Consider the following 23,357-nt stretch of genomic DNA (forward strand, 5'->3'; position numbering starts at 1 on the left):
AGCTCTGCAAGCCTGCAGAGCTGCTGTCAGAGTAGGTAGTACCAAGCTAGGTGGACCAATCGTCTGACTTTGTATAAGGCAGCTTCCTATGTCTCCATCTTCGGAGGGGAAAGGGCTAGAGGAGGAGGCTTTGAAGGAAATAATAGAGAAATGAAGGTTTCATATTTCTAATGTTATTCATTGTTGGGAAAGATGGAGGGCACAAGGAGAAGGGCACGACAGAGGACGAGATGGTTGGACAGTGTTCTCAAAGCTACCAGCATGAGTTTGACCAAACTGCGGGAGGCAGTGGAAGACAGGAGTGCCTGGCGTGCTCTGGTCCATGGGGTCATGAAGAGTCGGACACGACTAAACGACTAAACAACAACAACAACAAATGTTATTCATAAACAAAACAGAGGGTAGAAAGGAAAGGCATAAGAGGAAAGCTGTTGTAGGAGGAAGAAGCTAATGTAAAAGAATCAAGGGAGAGGGACGGAAGAAACTGTCAGGTATTTTGGGCAAGGGGAATTAAGGTAACAAGTTCAGTTTGAAAGGAAAATGGGAGAAGTTGCTCTCATTGGAACTGCTACTGTGTGGACGTTACCACGGAGCAGACGTGTAAATAACTGTGCTCCAAAGCTCCATGCGGACTTGAGAGGCCAGTCTCATTGCCACCAACATAATTTGCTCCCACAAGTAACTGTGATTTACGAGGGAATAATGTTTATGCCATTGTTATTATTATTATCCTTTTTTGTTTTTTTGTTTTAAAAAGAAGTTTTATTGATTTTCAGTGCATAAACGCCATTATCAAGAGTTTTCCCCCATATCTGTTTTGTTTTGTTATAATGTATTTTCCCCCTTCTTATTTTACTTATGTTCCTAGAACTGTTCTGGTCTTATCTTGTACGTAAACAGCCCTGTGAACTTTCAATGAAGGGCGGTATATACATTTAAATCCATGAAATTGCGCTCAAGCGGGGCTCGCTTCCCATCAAACGCGCGCAGGACCGGGGCTACAAGCGGCACGTGTTGACTGAACGCCGTGGAACGCTCGGCAGCAATCGCGCACGCCCGGTGGGAGGACGCTAAGCCAGACGAGAGACTTCCGCCCTTAGCGCCTGCCCTACTTCTGGTTTCCTTGCCCGGCGGGCAAGCTGGTTGCCGGGGCAACGAGGAAGCGGCGCGGCCTACTCCGGTGTGTCCGCACGGCTTACCGCTCCCTCAGTCTCCATGCTGCCCTGCTCACCTCCTGCTTGGGTGAGTGAGCGCCTCAGTTACCGGGGAGTAAGCCTTACTCGGCGAGGACTTACTTCTTACGCCTGAAACCCTGGGGCAGAGCAGCTGCCTGTCAGTGTCGGCACTACTGACCTAGACAGCGCAGTGGGTCTTGGCATGAGGCAGTTCCACGGGTCCCTGCGTTTCGCTCTCTGGGGCAAGGCGCTTGGCTCAGCGATGGCCTGCTTTTTGCCACAAAAGTGAAGTCCCGTTGCTTTGGCTTAGCAGATTCCAGCTGGGCTGCTGGAATTACAGGTTACAGACTCCGCTAACCCAGAAGTAGTGCTTCAGGTTAAGAACTTTGCTTCAGGATGAGAACAGAAATCGTGCTCCGGCGGCGTGGCAGCAGCAGGAGGCCCCATTAGCTAAAGTGGTGCTTCAGGTTAAGAACAGTTTCAGGTTAAGAATGGACCTCTGGAATGAATTAAATACTTAACCCGAGGTACCACTGTACTTGAAGGAGCATCTCCACCCCCTCGTCCAGCCCGGACACTGAGGTCCAGCTCTGAGGGCCTTCCGGCGGTTTCCTCACTGTGAGAAGTAAAGTTACAGGGAACTAGACAGAGGGCCTTCTTGGTAGTGGCGCCTGCCCTGTGGAACGCCCTCCCAGCAGATGTCAAGGACAAAAAGAACTATCTCACATTTAGAAGACATCTGAAGACAGCCCTGTTCAGGGGGTGGGGGGGTTTAATGTTGTTGTTGATGTTGTATTGTGTTTTAATCTGTTGGAAGCCGCCTTGAGTATTATTATTAATCCTCACATAAACCCTGAGATACTGTAGTCTAGGCTGAGAGAGAGACTGGGCCATGAGTTTCATGGCTGAGAGGGGATTTGAACCTGGATCTCCTTGCTTAACGCACTAAACTCTACACCATGTTTATAAGATGGGAGGTGAGATAGGTGCGGCAGCTACCAACTGCTAATACTGGATACCTTCCTCCCCTGCTTACAGTGCATAGGAACTTGCCTTACACCAGGGATGAGGAAACGGTGGCCCTCCAGATATTGGACTACAACTCCCATCATCCCTGACCATCCTGGCAGGGGCTCATGGGAATTGGAGTCCAACAATATCTGGCGGGCCGCAGGACCCTTGCAGAGTCACACCATCCTTCCATCTGGCATAGTTCTTTCTATTGTGACCGATGACTAATATGCACAGGTGAGGTAATCTGTTTTTAGTCCAATGAGCTTTATGAAAATGAGGATTGGTTCCCTTTTTACTGTAGTATCCCGCGTCCATGTTTTACAGCATGAGGGGAGCTGGTGGGAGTGGCTACAATATACTGTAGATGGAGTCTTCCTTCCCTCTTCTATTATCCCCAAAGCTTGGTGTTTCTGAAAAATTCAGAGTAAATCTTCTTAAGCACCTCTTTTTCTTGATATGTAGTACAGGAGAGGTAGTATCTGTTGGTGCCTTGGACTCAGCCCAATCAATGTAGTAGGTAACCATCATTGTGAGTGTATATGCTTCAAAACTCCTGCAGCAGCCACCTTCTATCTTCTGCCCACATCAGTGCACTAGCCGCCACCCTTGCGGGTCAGGTGTCAGACTCTGTCCCACAAACAGCTGATTTTTGTGTGTCCATGTTTTAGCTGATTGCTTTTGAATGTCTTTCCATGTGCAAATGCTGTTGTCAGATTGTGCTGTTGGGTTGGAATATTGTACACCTGCCATTTGAGCTGCCAAAGCAAAACACAGGCAAGGCAGGTCATATTGGGGAATTTTCAACTCCAAACTTATAATCAGTTTTGTCTGTTTATAATCTTTTAACAGTTTTGTGTACCAGTCTTGCAAATCTGTATTTAAACCATAGAAGGATATGGACCGACATATTCCTGTGCATCCACTACCTGAGGAAATACGAAAGGTATGCTACAGTGAGCAAACTTGGCAGCTTTTGCTTTCTGGTATATTTTATTTATTTTATTTGTCTGCAGTTTGTTGTCATGTCCATAACAGAACTCTTGCCATAGTTCCGTTCTGTATGTTGCTGCTCAATATATATTAATATTTGCACATGTGTGCTGCCTCTTGGAATTGTGCACCTGGGATTTTTGAAGAAATTATATTGTGCAAATAAACCCATGCACACAAACCCAAAATTTGACAGATTGTGGAGAAAAAAGGAACCTTGAGATGGGAGGGTTTGTAAAGCAGCCAGATTTAGCTTCTGCCAACTAAAAGCTATTTGGAAATGAAAGGGTTTGATAACAAAGGAGGAAGACTAGAAAGTTGGCCAGGCAGAAGGATGATATGGGTCTTATGTCCTCTGAATTACAGAAAGGTTTTATTCTCTTTAATGAGTCACAGGTTTCAACAGGGGCTCAGCTCCATTGGGAAAGAAAAAATGCTTTATATGTGTTGTTTATGCATTCTAACACTGTGACACCAGATGGCGCTGTGGAGTTCTGTTTTTTCTAACCTGATTTCTCATGCAAACTTTGCAACTTCTTTGATGTGTCTAGAATCCAGCCCATGAGAATTTTAAAAGAATAACATAAATAGTACCAGATCATTGAATGCAGTGCAGACTGTGCTCTTTTAGGATTGCTGGTATCCCGATTGCGCAGAATATGACTAATACACAATTAGAAGAGAAGAATCTTGCTTTAGACAGATATAAATATTTTCTTCCTCGTGTTTAAAATACTCAAAAGTGACTGACATGTAATAGCAGCATAGGGAATGATTTTCTCTTTCTCTCTCAACCCATTCCCTCAATAGCAAACCTCTGTGCACTTATAGAGATTCCATTTGACAGCCTTTTTCACATGCCCAGTAATGTGATGCACATGCATTGCTGAACATGGAGGAGGGACTGGTGCAAAAGATCCAGAGATCAAAAGTATAAATTCTCTAGAGCAATAGAATAAAAATAATTATAAATTAGTGAAAGAACAACAGTAGACGCACAAAAACTACTTACTAATTAAAATATATAGAATGCATTTCTATGAAGACCTGCACGTGATACGTATATGGCTTTTCTTACTAGTATACATTCATAAGCCATACTGTTTGGAGAAGATGTTAAGAAATAAAGTCATATTTGTAATGGCATGCTGTTTGTGCCATGTCAAATTAAGAAGCACTATTTATGTTGGTTTTGAAGCCCTTAGTAGCTGTATAACAAGAACTGCAGATAGAAGTTGTTAATGAGGAAGCATTTTGCAATTATTCCAAGGCAGTGACAAAAATGACCAAAAAAAAAAAAAAAAAAGGAAATTGAGTGAAACCTGAATATGCTAGTTATAGAAGAATTCCTTTGTTTCAGTTCAGTTTTTAAATGTAAATCATGCAATGAGATAAAGTAGTCTGTACAAGCCAGTGTTTTTGGAAAGATAATTGACTGTATTTCAACAGAAATTGTAGTTGTTTTTGAACAAATACCAAATAATTAAAAATGACACTTCGTTTCCCCTTTTAAGCCCTGGCAGAGAGAAGCCAAATTACCATTTTATCATGCCTACTAGAGACTGATGCTTAGGAGGGATTGAACAAGAGTAGGACAGGACTTTGAAGTACAGTAATTGTGCAAAATAGATGAAAGGGGCCGAGGAGTAAGAAATAAAGAAATATAACAGTAGCCTGGAAAGTGAGGACCCTTTGATTTATATTGATTTTATATCAAGTTTTTTGTGCTTCCCATTGCTGGATTTTCTTCAGCCATTTCAAGAAAACATATATCTAAGGACTTCATTCAATGGTTTAGCATTAATGAGCAAACATGCAGGTTCCTATGGAGAAGATCACAGCCGCTTTGCTCCACCTCTGGTCTTGTTACTGTGGTGCTTCTGTGAACTGTTTTAGCATTATGCCCAACCCAGGCCTGTGATTCATCTTATTCCAGTCAAAATACAAGCCATGATCTGTCTGGGAGCCTGCTTGCTTGCACGAAGCTCTGTTAGTATGTACCCACAAACTGGGTAACTGTATCTGCTTGCACTGTGTAATAACAGTATTCAGTGATAATGTTCTTGATGTGTAACTTATCTATTTCATTGTATTGGTAATACAGTCATGTCTAAGCCTGTGATCCTATACCTTTTGGATAAATCCCAGTGGGATTCACTTCTGTCATGGGTATCATATATGATCGCACTGCACATTTTTTCAGCAGAATTATAATTCTGAAAGTTAAAATGAAAAGGCTTTACATGTAAATATTTTGCAACTATCTTTCAGTAAGAGCTGTCTTTAAATATGACTATGGATACCAGAGTACACATTTTAAAAACAGATGTGGGGATGGGAACAGGATACAGTGGCACATGAGAGATTTGTGTAATGCATAATGTGTCACAAGCCTGTTGGCATTTCATTTTTTTAAATGCAAGATTGAAGAAGTAATACTTTCATTATTAAAGAGGGATTAGTATTCCAGTTTTCTGCCATATATAATAATTCTTAATAGAACAAGGGAGATTTGTGCAAGCTTCCACTCATAGATTCCCTTGCTGGAAGAGGATCTGCATGTGCATTCAGAAAATATTTACTACCTGTTGTTAGATCAGGGACTGCACTTGCAGAGTTCTGAGCAGGTAATTGGTCCTATTAAACCTGACAGCACAAATTACCTGGAGGGGTAGGAGGGTCTTTCATAATGCATTGTGGGGAGTGGAATAAGAGCTATACTAAAATTGTGAGTCATAGAATTGTAGCGTTGGAAGGGATCCAAAGGGTCATCTAGGCCAACCTCCTGCAATGCAGGAATCTCAGCTAGATCATAAGTGACAGATAACTTTTCAGCCTCTGCTTGAAAACCTCCAAGGTCTCATGGGAGTCTGTTCTACTGTCAAACAGCTCTTGCTGTCAGAAAGTTCTTCCTGATGTTTAGTTGGAATCTCCTTTCTTGTAACTTGAAGCCACTGTTCGTGTTCTTGCCTCCAGAGCAGGAGAAAACCCTTGATCATCTTGGTCACCCTCCTCTGCACATAATCCAGTTTGTCAATATCCGCCTTAAATTGTAGCACCCAGAACTGGACATAGTGTAGTCTGGCCAAGGCAGAATAAGACAGGACTATGACTTCCCTTCAGCTGAACGCTATATTTCTGCTGATACAACCTAGAATAGCATTAGCGACGTTTTTGTGCGTGTGCTGCTGCATCACACTGTTGGCTCATGTTAAGCTTATGTTCTACTTACTAAGACCCCATGATCCTTTTCATATGTAGTACAGGCAGTGCAGTACTTTGCTACAAGTACTGATTCCTTTAACCTTTTAAACAATATTTACTCCTGTGTTTCTGTGTGAAGTAGTGCCAGTTCCAGGGGGCCCTTGGGCAAGATAGCTGATCCTCCACTCACGCTGTACCCATCTCCTTCTCCTCACCACTGTTGCTATATCCATTTGCTTCCATCTCCCCACCTCGGGCCAAATCCTCACCAACCTCCAGAGAAAGAGAAAGGGAGATGTTAAGTTGTGCTGTGGTCACTGCTGCTTCTCATTCTTTTCTCTGCTTGCTTGGCGAAGACAGGTGAACAGACAGCAACAGAAAGATGAGGAACATCATCAGAGCCAGGAGTCTCCAGGGATTGGAATCAGGCCCCCTACTGGGGCTTGATAAGCCTTGGCAGGTCTCCACGATGCTGACCTCTGACTCAATCCCTGGTTTGAAGCAATGTCTATAAGGAAGTAAACTTCTGTTTATAACACAGTTACAGTTATCTCCATTTAACCAAAGGGATGGAATCTTAGTTGGAAGGCAATATTGAGCTTGTTTCTCTGAGTGCTTTCAATTAGTACTGGGGTAGGGAACCTAAAGCCCACAGACATGGCGTGGCGTAGAAAGGAAGAGAGAGATGGGATGGCAGAGAGGTTTAGAAAGAGCGATGAAATCCTGAAAGGCAGCAAACTTCCTGCCTCCCTTGATTTATCATCAGCCCTTCGTGGGCCAAAGGTTCCACAGCCTTGATTTTGTACATCATTACTTGGTGCCAATAGAAGAAGAACTTCAGAAGAGTCCAGCATCCTTTTCTCACAATGGCCCATCAGTCTAAGGGAACCCTGCAAGTAAATTCCTTTGCTTTCTCATAACTCTCCTGGTTTTTAATGGACAACCCTTAGCATTTTCTGTTCCACGTCCTTCTGTTCCCAGGTCCCTCCCCACCTTAACTCAGCATTCTAGCCTAATGGATCTTCCATGGGCAGGGCAACATATTCCTGAATGGTCGGGATATGCAAATAAAAGGCTTAAACACACACACACACACACACACACACACACACACACACACAAACACACCTGGTGTCATATTATCCCAGCCTCCTCTATATTCCCATTATGTGTAACATAACAAATTGGAATTGTTGCTGTATAATGTGCAATCTGGACACGAGTAGGGTCCTTTGTCACTTCAGAAATCATAGGCACAGACCTGGCAGATGCGGCTCAAATGCATGTTAAGTTGTGATCAAATTGATCCATTATGTTGCTTATGCTTAAAATGTATTTTTGGCACTTTTAATCATACTTTAATCAAAGAGCAGTTAAGTTACTTGTGCTTCAAGCATGTATATGGAGAACTAAAATCTTGACAAGTGTCAGAGTGAGTCCCAAGATGCCCACCCCCTGCCCACCCACCCCCATGAGAGATTAGGGATATACAGTGAAAGGTACAATCAAGCTCTTGAAGAGCAAGGAAGATGAGCCTGTGATGATTCTCAACTAAACACAACCCAGTTTCGTTAGCAATGCTAAAAGCATCTTGTTCATTTTAGGAACTATAATGTAATTAACACTTCTGTGACATTTCCAGATAGACCGCAAGCAGGATCCCCCCCACCTTCCTCTCCACTCCCCTCTCATACTGAAGACATGAAGTGGAATGTCTAAAACTGTTTATTTTGAAAGACAGAAGAAGTGATGCTGCAAGAAATCACAATGTTCTTTTTGGGATAACAGTCCCTCCCTTCCCTTCACATTACAGCTCAGTTTGTCCCCTTTCAATAAGTAATTTAAGTACTTTGGAACCTTATGGTATTTATTCTGAATAACAGTTTCATATTTCCAAGCACAGGTTGTAACTGCCAGGAAAAACAGAATTAATTTTTCATTTCCTTCAGAGCCACTGTAGCTATGATCAGGCTTCGCGAGGCAAAAAGAAGAATTAGGATAAATAAAGGCTGGCATAGTAGTCCTGGAGCCAACATCTCAGACGCATAGTTTTATCAAAGAATAGTTAAAATGCATAGCACTGAGGTATGGTATTGGAATGCTTAATTTGGTTATGGCATGTCTCATAATTACATCTTATTAGTGTTCATTGTTTTGACTGCTGCAAAGCTTGACTGTATTTTCTTCCCTTTTGCTTACATTTGAATCTCTTTCCCTCCCCCTTCTTCATAGGAAGCTTTCTTATCAGATAACAGTCATCCCTCTTCTCTCAAAGGCTTTGAGTGGAATATAAAATTAAAATAATTGTAGTATAGTCAAAGTGTTTCTTCATTCATGGAAATATGAGGAGTTATATATGCTGTGGGGTGGTTTGTTTGTTTTTTGGGGTTGTTTTTTTTACAATCTTTGATAATTTGATGACAGGTCCTGTCCCGACATAGTTTTGGGTAAATAATCATGCAATTACTTCAGCATTATAAATGCTTTACTGGTTTGTGTGGTGATTTAGGCTGCATACATATTGCCAATTCCCTTTGGTGACCATTGGTGATCTCAGAAGAGAATGTCATTCAACTTGCATTGCTTGATATGAGGCCTCTTTAGGTTGCTCCTTGCTTCTGCTTGGCCCATTCATTATGTTTCCCTTCCATGTGCCTTTGCTCATCTGATGACTAGCCTCCCCTATTTGTCTCAAATTGCCATTTCTTCCACTACTGCATATTGCTCTATCCTACCCTTCAGAACCCTTAAACTGCCTTCGCTGACTGGGTTTGCAGAGTTGCTGGAGGTTATTGTAATGGCTGCATGACATTACGTATGATCACTCAATGTTTAGAGGCCATATGCTTCTAAGTACAAGATACTGGGGACAAGTAAATGAGAAAGCTATCACTGCCATGCTTTTCTTGTGAGCTGCCTACCTGTGTTGGTCTAATCTTGCAATACAGTTGTTATGTTCCCTTCAAGAACATTGTTTAAGCTAAAGTCTGGTGCTGGTGTTTGTATGATTGTCTCCACAATAGCAAGGTTTCTTAGGTGTTTAAAAAGTAACATGGTCCGGTGGCCTGTGCACATGCAGGAGGGATTCATGCTGTATCATTTTTTTATTTTTGGGTGGTCCTCCAGGTGGGGAATTGGTTTAGGGGGGGGGTGTAGGGAGGACATCACCAGACCTGTTACCAGGACTGGCTTCTGAGTGCTAAACCATAGTTTGCTGAGAACTTTTGTTACATCTGCACCAGATTCTAATGCCAAATTATAATTTGGCAGATTCTGGTAGCTTTAAAATTCAAATGTTTTCAATAATGGAACCCCAGGAGCAAAGATAGAAATGTGTGTGCTCACATGGAAGTTCTGTGGTTCTTGTCCTCTTTTCTCAAGGTAAAATTTTGCATGTCGTTAAGTAATCCTACATGCTTGAGTAATGTTGTTTCAGTACTTCTGTTTGTGCACATACACACAAGCAGGAGTAATTAAATTGGGTTGTGATTTGCAGGGGAGAATTATTGAACTGAAAGTGTAGGGGGAACAAAGTTATGCTGCAGGGCTTATAATTTTTTTTTTGGTAAGAAACTCAGCTTCACCCAAATAAGTAATTGTGTGCTGAAATACATCCTGTGTCGATGATTAATAATCCCACACCTGCCAGATTTCATAGTTTCTGTGTGACTCATAAGTGACACACGTGCAGTGTATCACATGATGTTCTCTATGAACACTGCCCTAATCATGGTTTTGGTGGACCGCAGATGTGGTTTTGTCAGGCAAGATATGATAATTCATTTGTCTGAAGTGCTCCAAAGGAGTCAATAACTCAGTATCTTGATTTTATTTTTTAAAAAATTTAAAGAACAAAAGAGAGCACAAGTAGAAAGAATGCTGTTGCTTGCAGTCTTCCTGTAGGCATCTGGTTGGCCACTATGAGAACAGGATGCTGGACTAGATGAACCTTTGGTCTGATCCAGCAGGGCTCTCCTTACGAGAAATGCTTCCTCCCCTTGTTAGGTTATGTGGAGACCTGATGGAGACCTTTCACAACTTTCAGTATCTTTTAACCAGGGGTTGGAGATATGGCCCTGCCCCAGTTGCCTGAGTGCCACCATGTTCTATTTTTCTGTTGTCATCTCCCGCTGGTTGCAGCAACTAACAGATGGCAAAGGCAGAGTTGGAAGACTGGAACACAGCAACCCCCGACAGAAGACACTGTTCCCACTGTAGAAATGGCTTCTCTGTCTCTACAGTAATTCTGTTCAGAAGCAACACCCACCTACATGTTGCTACAGCCAGCAGGAAAAGGAAACAGGAGAGCCTCCCCAGATAGAAATTCCCACTCGCAGGGCCTCAGATGATATTTGCTATTTACAAGTAGCAAGACTCTTCTTCTTTTTGGTCAGATCTTAATCTCTGTTTTGTTCCTTCATTGGCTAATATAGCAAACGGTTTAATTGATGGGGGAAACAGCTGTGATTTCTTGTTCTGCTGCCCCCTAGACTTTTTTTTAATACTACTATATCCAGTTGGGAAAGGGATGTAGCTCACTGCTAGAGCACATCCTTTGTATGCAGAAGATCCCAGGACAGCTCAGTTGGTTAGAGCATGGTGCTGATAATGCCAAGGCTGCAGGTTCAATCCCTGTATGGGACAGCTGCATATTCCTGCATTGCAGGGGGTTGAACCAGATGATCCTCAGGGTCCCGTCCAACTCTACAATTCTATTATTCTATGGACTCAGCTATACAGCTGCAAATATAACATTTTAAGTGCATTATACAAATGTGACACTAGATGGTGATGATGAGCTCATGGCAAATCAAGACATTTTCAAAACGCTAATAAAAAAAAGCATTTTCACAGTGTTTTTTATAGGTGTCTAGATTCCACCTATGACTCCAGTCAGAGATCCCGGAGATTCATTGCCCATCAAAGTAAACAATTGAGGCTTGATGCTCCAGTGGCCTAACTCAGCTTTGTATGTGATTTGCTACTTCACTTCATTTAATCCATTCTCTAAATATATTGCTTACCATTTCCCTTCTAGATGTCCCGGGAAGAGACAGTGTGTAAATATTGCGGAGTCAGCTATTTGATCCTCCATGAGTTTAAGCTGCTGGAAGAGAAAGTAAAAGCAATGGAAGTGAAGCTGAAGTTTTATGAAGGCAGCATAGAACGGGAGAAAACACTTCAAGAAAAACTACAGCAGCTAAATCAAGATTTTGAACAGTGTGCAGCAGCTAGCAAATCAAAAAGAGAAAGGTTGGAATGTGCTATTGGTCCTTGTTTTTTAAAAAGTAACATACTCATTAATGTCATTCAAGGAAAAGCAAACTTTGGCTGTCTTGCCAGATTCAGCTTGCATCCCGATGAATTCATGTTCATTAAACCATAGTTTGACTGATTCTTTAGAGGTCAGTGTCTGTTCCTTGAATTGTTTAGTACCAGTCAGTAACGTCATGGTAGGAAAGTTATTTTAAAGTCTGCTGTCTTCAGAGGTGAAACTCCAGTTTAATAATTTTCTTAGCAACCTAAAGGTTTGCCCTGTTGTGAAAAAGACAGGTGAGAATATGATTTTGCCGTTCCAGCTGTAACATGGGAAATTCGAACTCAGTCATGGGTTGGTTTGCGAATCAGGAGCCAACATAGACAAGAGTTTCCCCACTTCCTTTTTGATATAAACGCCCCCTTTCCCTCCCTTGTCGGTTTTAACCATGGTTTAGTGTTACATCTGCACTAACACCAACGATGGTAACTGCTTACCGGGGTTGCAATCTTCACCAGAACTTGAAGCTAGGGTTGAAACAGATTTGCAAAGTCACAGAAGTTGGTTAATGTTAAGCATTTGATGTAATTCCAAACTTTGAGACCTTCAGAAGGGGAGAGGGGAATTGTATGAGAGAGATGAAGAGGGAGGGGGGAAAGCAGTGCATGTCATATGGACTAGCTTCTGAGTTCTAACCATGTTACACAGAAACATAGAAAGCTGTTTTGCAGGCAGCCATTGTCACATCTACACTGAACACTAATGTCATTTGGCCCGTACTGGTAGCTTTAGGTTACAAATCCTAATACAGATAACACACCTGGCTGAAACAGAAATACCCCTGTACTTGTTTAATTGTATTGAAATGTGAAAGTTTTATCACTCACAACACTGGCCTCTAAAAATCTTTGTGGCACCAGATAGACTAGGTATGGCACAAGCAATCTCAGCAAATAATAATAATACCTAGCATTTGAATTGGAATGTTGGAAGCACTTCATACATTATCTTAGTAAAACAGTTCTGTAAGGTAGGATAATAATGATTATGAATGATTCCTTGGAATGGCTTTCTATTCTAGATTTGTAGTGGCTTGTGTTTCCCGTTACAGGTGGTTGTTTCTTTGTTTTTCTGCCACTCACCTCTACTTCCACATCTATTAAGATGGTTCTTGGCATCATAATCTTGAAAAATGACAGCATCAGAAAGACTTATTAGAGGAAACAAGGGTGGGATTGGGTAAATGTGCAGGGCCAGGATCCATTGTATAATAACTAAGGCAGGAACAACAGGACATCAAAACTCAGAGGGGAAAAGGTTAAAAAGAATAGGTTTGAGGCCTGGGTGGACATTTGAGGAAGTGCCTTGTGTACAAAAGATAAAGAGCTATTGATCTTTTCTCTTGAATGCACTGCATTCAGAGCCCAGGTGTTGCCAGACAATTGAGCTGTGGACTTTTCTCCAATTTACAAAGGAAGAGTGCAAAGGTCCTTGAGGCAAGAAACACCTGAAACAGGGGCGGAGGGGATCTCATTGGGTAATAAGGCTTGCTAATCACCAGGGAACTCCTGTTTGAATGCCTCAGCATTAACTGATTTGGCCTTGTTGGTCTATGAAGTTTGGTAAGCTGGTTTCATGTTGATTGAATTGAATATGTGTTTGCATTATTTTAAAGTTGCTAGCTGTAGAGCTATGATCTAGCAGGGCCCAGCCGGATATAGGAGTGCTATCTTTGTGAAGTGTGGATCTGGATTTGTACCCCTTCTTCATATATTTGAATGACATTTGATGAATGTGTGACCTCTGACTTGGATACCCTCAGTGTGACTCATTCTCAGAAAAGGCTTGCAGATAGCGCAGCTGGAGGCAGGATCCTGTAGGCTGTGTTATCTGTTTCAGCAAGTCATACCATAGAAATAGTTCTGATTGTTTTGAAAGAACTTTTTGGAAACAGAGCTATTCTCCTAAAACTAGTGTTTCACAAAGCATGGATGTCTCTTTACTCTTTCGAGCTAATATGCAAACTTGCTGGTCAGCAGACAGCTCAGTTTTCTTGCATGGGAACATGCTTCTCAATATAGTTATTTAGTCAGGGGTAGATGTTATTCTATAATTGGATTTATCACATTTGAACTGATAACCGTGTAAAAATCTCAATTATTTTCTGACAATGAGGACTTTAGTTTAGGAAAATTGATGCTATGTTAAATTTGTTGTTCTTTAAGGTGCCAAAGGTTTGTTGCTTTTGCTGCAGCAGACTAATATAGCTATCCCTCTTGAGTGCTCTTTATTTGTAATTTACAAATTACTGATATTTCTGTCCTACAAACTCCTGTGTATAATTTTAATATGTAATCTGAAAGCTGTCACTTGTGTTCCATACCAAGATATAACCTAGTGCCAGAAGCATGAGAAACGTCATTGTTTTCCTTTTCAATGTATTGTTTTAAATTTAGCTGACTGAGCTTTATCTGACCCATATCTTTGTCAATGTGCTTATCGGCATGTATGTCCTCCTTGAAAGAGGAAATGTTGAGTCTGACAACCCTAGACTGTGAGACTGTGCTATTCTTTTCCAGTGGTTTGCACTACGGTGAGAGAAAACTTGCTGCTACAGTGGTACCTCTGGTTACGGCCTTAATTCGTTCCAGAAGCCCGTTCTTAACCTGAAACTGTTCTTAACCTGAGGTACCACTTTAGCTAATGGGGCCTCACACTGCAGCTGCACCACCGGTGTGCGATTTCTGTTCTCATCCTGAGGTAAAGTTCTTAACCCGAGGTACAACTTCCGGGTTAGTGGAGTCTGTAACCCGAAGTGTTTGTAACCCGAGGTACCACTGTAGTCCAAAGCCAATTCCAGACACAATAAACTTAATACGTTCCTTGTTTTGAACAACTGCTAAGCAAAACTCAAAAGTCACTTAAACTCTAGAAAGAAATGGGCTAACCTAGCACAAAATGGCTTGCACACAGACAGGAAAATTACAAAGCTCAGAGCCAAACACATTTGTGATTCTGAGAAGGATTTCTTTTACACAATTATCACCTTATGTCACCGAAAAACCTGATAAGATACAACAGTAACCCTGATTAAACAGTATTGTTCTTCTAGGCACTGTATTTTAGTGTTTGCATATATTAATAAATCAATGCCTCCAAAAATATTATTGAAGGAATTGCTTTGTGTTGAATTAGATTATATCAATACAAATCACAGTTTCAGATGACTGACAAATCTCAATTCGGAATTATATTTATTTTGCACATCAAATATCCGTATACTTGCTAATCTAAGGCTAATCTTATTTATTTTAAAACTATAGCCAGCTTTCCAGCTTTCAATTTCTCCACTGATTGTGTGTGCATGTGAAGAAGTCAAGTTTGCCATTGCCTGTGATATACAATACATAGGCCTGGCCAACTAGCTCTGTGCAGCCAGGGCAGCTTTAGGGTGTGTTTCTGGAAGATTAGCCCATGCTGCCGGGAAATCAACTTTTGAAACTGTCATTGCATAGGAATGCTGTTCAAAAGCAGGAGGTGTTGGGGAGAGAAATCCTGCCAGCCTATGCTTCTCTACTTCTCATGTACCCAACTACACTTCTCATCTACCTTCGGAAGCAAGCCTCCAGTTTCTTTATGTGTGCAAATACAAGTCTGTGTACGAAACTGAAAATGATTGTGGTCTCTAAGGTCCCTTAGCAAGATTTTATGGTGTTTGCTAACCATTTGCACAGCCTGGAGGAAGGACCTGTCATTTTTTCCTGGATTAGATGCCTGCTGACCTCTTTTCTCCTGCCTTCTATTTTCCTTATCAGCACTGGTTCTCAAGATATCTCGCTTTGTGCCAATTTATCCTGTGTTTAGCAGATGACCATATGCTGGCTGTGATAGCAAGATGTTCAGTTTCACAGTTTATGTGAACTGTGCAAGTGCAGAGGAGATCAGCATGTTCTTAGTTGTTATTTCCCCCCCTTTAGTGCCCAGAGTTAATTATCCATGGAGCATAGTATGCTTTTCATGGTTTCATGTGCTAAAAATTAGGAAAGTGACAAAGAGTTTTCTTTCTCCAGTTTGCCTTTTTGATGTGGGAAACACAGCCAGGAGGACATGGTTTTGTTGCACATTTGAACCAAAAAAATTATAATCAACCTTTGTCATTAAAGCACTGTGCTTGACACCAAGATGCACTGTTCAAGTTGTCATGACTTACCAGTATTTTCATACTCTCACAGAGTCAAATAAATATATTGCTGAGAAAAGCAGGCAGGTCTTAAGAAAATGAAGTAATCTCACCTGTTATGTACAGGCCTGTGAGGGGTAGTTTGAGGGGAGCATATCACGACTCAGCAGTTGACCATATGTTTACATGCAGGAGGTCCCATGTTTAATCCTTGGTTTCTCTCCAGTTAAAAACATCTCAGACTAATGGATCAGAGGTGCTTTGTCTCAATATTCAGCAGCTGCAGCTTCATAGAAGTTTGAGGAGTCTGACTTTCTTCCTCAGAAGACTAAGAAGCAAAAAAACACTTCTGGAAGGTACTTGATTTAGGTCTTTACAGCAAAACAACCAGAAGTCCTGCAGCTCCTTAAAGGCTTGTTTTTATTTAAAGCAGTGGTTCTCAAACTTTATTCTCTGGGCCACACTTTCAGGGGGGAAATTTGCTTGCACCACACCAAATTTCTTATTTTTAAGAAATACATTGGAGAACAAAAAGATCTCAACTAGGATTGTCCTCAATATCACGTGATGCTCCTCTCATTTTGAAAAGATCTATCCATATTGTGCAAAAAATAATAATCATACTATACTATACTGTACTATACTGAAATGTTTAAATGCTTCTTTGATTGTCTTCGAATCTTCCTGCCACACTTGCCATCCTCCCCTGCCACACCTTTTGAGAACCACTGCTTTAAAGCATTTTTTACCCTGTTCTTCATCTACAAAGGCTCCCAGTTTGACTTACAACAATTAAAAATAGGACAGTTCTCAGACTTACAATACTTTGAACAATAACAGCATAAGAAGAACAGGGATTGGGAGGAAGGAGAGGGGAAAGCAAACACAGGCACTAATTTTCAGTTACAAAGTTCTTATGATGAGCAGCTGGAAAGGAAACAGTTCAAGGAAAGGAGAAAGAGGCCAAAGTTGGTGGCTTATCAACTGAGTTTATAGAGTGGGCCTTCTTCTCCTCCCTCCCTTTGCCTGCAGCCTGACTTAATGGCTGCTGCCAGGTGATAACTGAGGGAGTGGAAAAGCCAGCTGAAGCTGGCTTCTCAGCAGAGCTTATGGAGTGGCCCTGCTTCCCTTAACTGTAACCCAATGGACTATTTAATGGCACAAGCTTTTGTGGACTAGAGTCACCTTGTAAGCTGCATGATTAGTCTAAGACAGGGGTCAGCAAACTTTTTCAGCAGGGGGCCGGTCCACTGTCCCTCAGACCTTGTGGGGGGCCGGACTATATTTTTTTTGGGGGGGGGGGAGAAAAGAAAAAATGAACGAATTCCTATGTCCCACAAATAACCCAGAGATGCATTTTAAATAAAAATACATATTCTACTCATGTAAAATACACTGATTCCCGGACCGGATTTATAAGGTGATTGGGCTGGATCCACCCCCTGGGCCTTAGTTTGCCTACTCATGATTTGGGTAGGCAACCTAAGGCCCGGGGGCCGGATCCAGCCCAAGCACTTTCTAAATCCGGCCTGCAGACGGTCTGGGAATCAACGTGTTTTTACATGAGTAGAATTTGTCCTTTTATTTACACCTCTGGGTTATTTGTGGGGCCTCCCGGGTGTTTTTACATGAGTAGAATGTGTGCTTTTATTTAAAATGCACCTCTGGGTTATTTGTGGGGCATAGGAATTCGTTCATTCCCCCCCCAAAAAAATAGTCTGGCCCCCCACAAGGTCTGAGGGACAGTGGACCGGCCCCCTGCTGAAAAAGTTTGCTGACCCCTGGTCTAAGATGTTACAGAATATTAAACCAGTATCACCCAATCTTAAGCCATGTTTGTCTCTCTTTCACTGAAGGAAGGCAACTTGCAAGCGGAAAGTGAAGGAAACTTCCTTCACTTCCCTGAACACTAAGCTTGGGAGAGTGTCCACTACTTTGCCCTTACTCTTACCCCATTGCAAATGGTTTCCCCCAAACAAAGGTTGCAAGGCCACCTGTCATGTACAATCTAGTTGAGATTCCTGCATTGCAGAGGGTTTGACTAGATGACCCTTGGAATCCCTTCCAACTCTGCAATTCTGTATGTTTCCCTGAAAATTCGGGGGGGGGGGCGGGTTCCCCAGTTCTAGTCTACACCACACTGCCTCTTGGAAATTCAACTATGCCTTGAGAACAGCCACTGTCATGTAAACCTCATGTTTGTTTTCTTTTTTTCTCAATCACACTGGGAGATCCTCAAAGAGGTGTGTTCCTACTTGGGAGAAGGAATGGACCAGCCAACTTCAGAAGTGCTGATCTAAAAATAATTGATTATACTCACTTCTTTATTGCACACCCAGTAAGAATTATGCCATGTACAATTTTCAGCTAAACTGAGAGAGCTGGCTGTTCTTTTCAAGGCATTCCCGGGAGATATTTATCACCCAATCCTGGGAATCAGACAAAAAAATGCCCTTTTTTTGGCAAAAGAAAATGTGACGAAATTGTTTGTGGTTCATTTTCCTGTTTATTTTTCAAAAGGGACATTTATGTAATTTATGGGTATCAAATGTTAGCCTGAATCATTGCAGTAAAATGCTGATGAATATAATTACTTTATAAGGAACAATAAGCTCAGTTCAAGAAGTGTCACTGCAAGTTTTATTAGCTTAAGTAATTCAGTTTTCAAAAGCTACCAGTCTCTGGTGTTGCTAAAGGCCTCTGTTGGCAAGGAATTGCTGGTGTGCATATTAATGGTGTAACCCTATACTTCCTTATTATATTTTATACTGCCTTGAATAAAGATTAGATACATGTGTTTCATTTCAAAAACTTTCAGTATGTTTGATTAAAATGTCCAAGGAGAAGGACATTCAGTTCTGCCTTTAATAACGTTTAACACCTTATTCAGAGGATCCTGCTAACATCGGTCATTTTCATCAAAAGCCTGTTCACACACATTAAATTTTAGGGAGAACTCTCCAGCTGGTGCAAGTCTTCAGTGTACAGATTGCATGTGTTTTATTAAACCAATGTCTTAATCCCATCCTTCTTCCAAAGACAGCATACATTATACACCCCCCCCCTCGGTCAACAACCCTGTCTGTCAGGTTAGGTAGACAGAATGACTGGTCCAAGATCACTGCGAGCTTCATCATGGAATCCAGGTTTCTTCAGTGGTGGTCTGACTCTCCTAACCACTACCATGCTGGCTCCCTACTGTTCTCACTGGCCATTCGGTTTTTTTGAAGTGAAATCTTTTTGGGGGTCCAGTCAAGTGGTCAAGGTCAGGCTACTGAAAAATAACATAGGGGCTTCTCCATATTTTGGAGATGCATGAGTACACAGAAATCCATACATTTGTGAATTAAATAAAGTGGTTTTTAGGCGACTAAATCCTACTTGGAGTAGACCCACTGAAATTAATGGACATGATGACATTGTTGTCGTTTAGTCGTGTCCGACTTTTCGTGACCCCATGGACCAGAGCACGCCAGGCACTTCTGTCTTCCACTGCCTCCCGCAGTTTGGTCAAACTCATGCTGGTAGCTTCGAGAACACTATCCAACCATCTTGCCCTCTGTCGTCCCCTTCTCCTTGTGCCCTCCATCTTTCCCAACATCAGGGTCTTTTCCAGGGAGTCTTCTCTTCTCATGAGGTGGCCAGAGTATTGGAGCCTCAGCTTCAGGATCGGTCCTTCCAGTGAGCACTCAGGGCTGATTTCCTTAAGAATGAATAGGTTTGATCTTCTTACAGTCCATGGGACTCTCAAGAGTCTCCTCCAGCACCATAATTCAAAAGCATTAATTAGTTCTGTTTATTTCATTGAGGCTGCTCTGAGTAGAGCTTCATGGGATGCAACCCCCTGACTTCTAGCCTGGATAGCTCAGTTAGTTAGAGTGTGGTGCTGATAACGCCAGTGTTGCAGGTTCGATCCCTGTGTGAGACAGCTGCATATTCCAGCATTGCAGGGGATTGAAGTAGATGATCCTCAGGGTTCCTCCCAGCTCTATAACTCTATGATTCTATGATTCTCTTAAAAAGTGAAAACTGCTTGATAAGCTATCTAAGGGCATCCGATTGGCAGAAGCTGGACACCAGAGAAAAGGGCACAGCATAAGACTGTGCTATTCACACACAATAGTTCTTACATCCTTTGGATCTGCTGATCGCGTCTGGTATTTCAGCACGTTTGCAGCTTCAGTGGGATGTGGGTAAAGAAATGTACTCCATTGTGAGAGGTTTAACAAGGAACACCAAGGCTAGGGACAGATAGCTTTTTAAAGGTTTGCATGTGATTTAAGAGGTTTCACTTTTCATGTTGTATTATTCATGTAGGAAACTGGTTTTTTATCAGGAAAAGAGCCCTTATTGTCTATCCAGTTTAGTATTGCCTACTCTGACAGCTAGGGACTCTCCAGGGTTTCAGGCAGAGGTTTTTCACATCACTTGCTACCTGATCTTTTTAACTGGAGAAGGTGCTTGTGATCACACCTGAAACTTTCTGCAAACAAAGCATATGCTGTACCACTGATATGGACCCTCCCCATATTTTCCTTTTGTCCTACTGTTGCCTCAGGTCAAACCAGTTTTGCAGGTTTCTGGAGTACAGAAAACTTGCAAATTGGTTTACCTGAGCTGAAAGTGGGGTAAATTAACACACCAGCTTTTTTCAGCCATTCAGAGCTGGAGATGATGAACATGGTGATGATGGTGGAACATCTTGATAGCAGGCTGTGCTCCCAAACTACACACTGGGTTGCATACAGACTAAGGGTTGTATCTAGTATGTATCATACTCAGCAGAGTCATTGAAATTAATGGACATAACCAACTTGTCTGTTTATTTCAGCACATCTTCTCTGAGTAGAACTTAGGTGGACCACAACCCCAAATGAGTTGAACTTGGGTCCTGTTGACATCAGTGTAGAAAATCACGACTAAGTCACCATTAAAATCAACTTAGTCTGGATTCAAGCTGTTCACAAAACACCCCTGTGCATAGTGGACATATGTTGATTGGGGGCAGTGGCTTCCCTCTCCCATGCACATTGCTCCCCTTTTGAATGCATGAAGATGGCTAGCATGAATCATTTTCAAACTACCTTCAGCTGCCTTTAAAAAGCCAGTTCTGGTTGTCACGAAGGTACCACAAAGAGATGGCTTTACAAAGTATTTAGCCGACCTTTATTTACCAACAGAAATGAATGAATGAATGAATGAGCGAGCCAGTAATCTAAGGCAGGTTGTCTTTGCATGACTGAGTGGTCAGTTCCTCAGTGTTCCATGTGTTGTATTCTACTAAAGGTATATCCACAGTAGACCCGTTGAAATGAGTGAACTTAAATTAGTTACCGATACATCTCCAAGTATGACTTAGCTGCCCTACCATAGCAGGGTTGAGCAGTGGGGCTACAGATGTGACAGTGGCTATGCCACTTCATCACATCCCCCCACTGCCTACCAGGGCTTTGAATTATATCTAAAAATGTTAACCATCTCAAGACTTTTAGTTTAATCACCAGGCTTTTAATTAATTGATAAACAGTCTTAAATTTAAATAAACTATGTAATCCGAATCTCGAATGCCTTTTGTGGGTATTTAAAGAAGTGTAAAATATCTTACAATTAATTAGTTTTTTAATTTGCTGTTAAGTTCTGCACTGCCGCCGCCACCACCACCCTCCCCTTGTTCTTCCTGCCAAAGCAAAAAAATGCCAGTTTCCGGCTGTAAGACTATAGGGAAATGAAGATGAAAATCCTTCTGCTTTAAAACTGTGCAGTGATCAAAAGATAATGGAAAGATCTGCTGTGCCAGCAAAAGAAAAGAAAAAAAGTGCTTATGTTGGAGCATGCTATCTGCTGAGCAGAAGATGCTGAGGAAAACATGACTCTACAACTGGTGTTAAAGGCAGATATGTCAGCACAATATTTACAAGCAGGATGCCGGAGTGTTCCCCTCATCCCTCACTGTATCATCAGGTCTTTGACAATAGCCTTTCAGGGCTTTAGTTCACATGTCTAGTGCAACGTTCTTCCACTGCATCAGCAGCAGCCCTTCCATGAATAGAAGATGCTTTTTTTCTCAAGGAAGGGTACTTTTGGATCCAAGGCATTGATTTCCTGAAAAACTTCGGGGAAGTTTTTAATGTGTGATTTTAGTGTATTTTTGGTCTCTGTGGAAGCCGCCCAGAGTGGCTGGGGAAGCCCAGCCAGATGGGCGGGGTACAAATAAATTATTATTATTATTATTATTATTATTATTATTATTATTATTATTATTATTATTATTATTATTATTATTTCTTATTAGGTAGATGGTGGTGTTACCTTTTTTTAACCCCCTCCTTATTTTTAACTTCTTATAGGATAAAAACTTTATCTCTGGAGCTTGAAAATAAGCAAGCAGCAATACAAAATCTAAATGAACAGATGAGGAGGCTCCAGAAAGAGAATGAAGTTTCATGCAGACAAACACAGCTGTTGCGGTAAGAGATTTCAGAAGGCAGTATGTAGGAGAACTAACTTTTTTGTGATGCACGCAGTAGGATATATCTGGTAAAATCATAGCATTAGCTGCCTACATGTTTTTATTGAAATGCTTCATTCCTATGATTTTCCGTAAACTATGATTAGTAGAGGGACGCAGGTGGCGCTGTGGGTTAAACCACAGAGCCTAGGACTTGCTGATCAGAAGGTCGGCGGTTCGAATCCCCGCAACAGGGTGAGCTCCCGTTGCTCGGTCCCTGCTCCTGCCAACCTAGCTGTTCGAAAGCACGTCAAAGTACAAGTAGATAAATAGGTACCGCTCCGGCGGGAAGGTAAACACCGTTTCCGTGTGCTGCTCTGGTTCGCCAGAAGCGGCTTAGTCATGCTGGCCACATGACCCGGAAGCTGTACGCCGGCTCCCTCGGCCAATAAAGCGAGATGAGCGCCACAACCCCAGAGTCAGTCACAACTGGACCTAATGGTCAGGGGTCCCTTTACCTTTACCTTTATGATTAGTAGATCAGGTGTGTTACATTTGTATTTGGGAACTATGGCTTGTTCCAACCAAAGTTAGTTTAAACAAATCACAATTAAATGGTGGTTTCAGATTCTGGTTTGTTAGCAAATTTTAATTAGAAAAACCACAATTCTCTGAGTTTGTGGTTGTTCTAAAGTGAATGTGGAACCTTTCACTCACCTTCTGTCACTTAGGGAGAGGTAAAGGTAAAAAGTACACACCCAAAGGCTCACTGTGGCTTTTTCCCAGTCAACCACAACGTAGGTAATCATGTGACCCATGTCATAAGTTGCATCCAGATGTTATGCTGTCAAACAAGCAGGTAGCATTCTGGTTTGCAAGCAATCACAAATACCAGATTGTATGTTCAAGTGAAAGTATATTTTGCTGTAACCTGGGATCAGAACTTCCTCATAGGGGAAGAAGGGGGAACTGCCATTTGGGGAAGAAAGCAAAAAGATACATAGATATCTCCACATGCATTTCTGGGTTGGAGTTATAGTAGGTCTGAATTCTGAACTTCACCCTGTCCATGACCACAAAGTGTATTTT

At 41.8% G+C, this 23,357-nt stretch overlaps 1 protein-coding gene across 15 annotated transcripts in view; it reads left to right on the top strand.

The window, feature by feature from the left end:
* Positions 1-1,129: 1,129 nt before the first annotated feature.
* LEKR1 (leucine, glutamate and lysine rich 1) overlaps positions 1,130-23,357 on the top strand; it is a 67,238-nt gene continuing 45,010 nt past the window's right edge. For 4 of the 15 annotated variants that reach the window (XR_014564350.1, XR_014564351.1, XM_083739491.1 and 1 more), the window contains exons 1-4: positions 1,130-1,242; positions 3,039-3,132; positions 11,422-11,636; positions 22,168-22,287. Coding sequence is in view for 12 of the 15 variants with exons in the window: in XM_083739491.1 (XP_083595617.1) it covers positions 3,085-3,132; positions 11,422-11,636; positions 22,168-22,287 (383 nt within the window). In the remaining 3 variants the exon portion in view is untranslated. Of the gene's footprint in view, positions 1,243-2,651; positions 2,719-3,038; positions 3,133-8,332; positions 8,469-11,421; positions 11,637-12,306; positions 13,263-22,167; positions 22,288-23,357 lie in introns of those variants that run through there. The other 11 variants (XM_083739487.1, XM_083739490.1, XM_083739496.1 and 8 more) reach the window with 10 other exon arrangements.

The sequence above is a fragment of the Podarcis gaigeae genome (assembly GCF_964106915.1).
Source record: "Podarcis gaigeae genome assembly, chromosome: 5".
NCBI lineage: Eukaryota > Metazoa > Chordata > Lepidosauria > Squamata > Lacertidae > Podarcis > Podarcis gaigeae.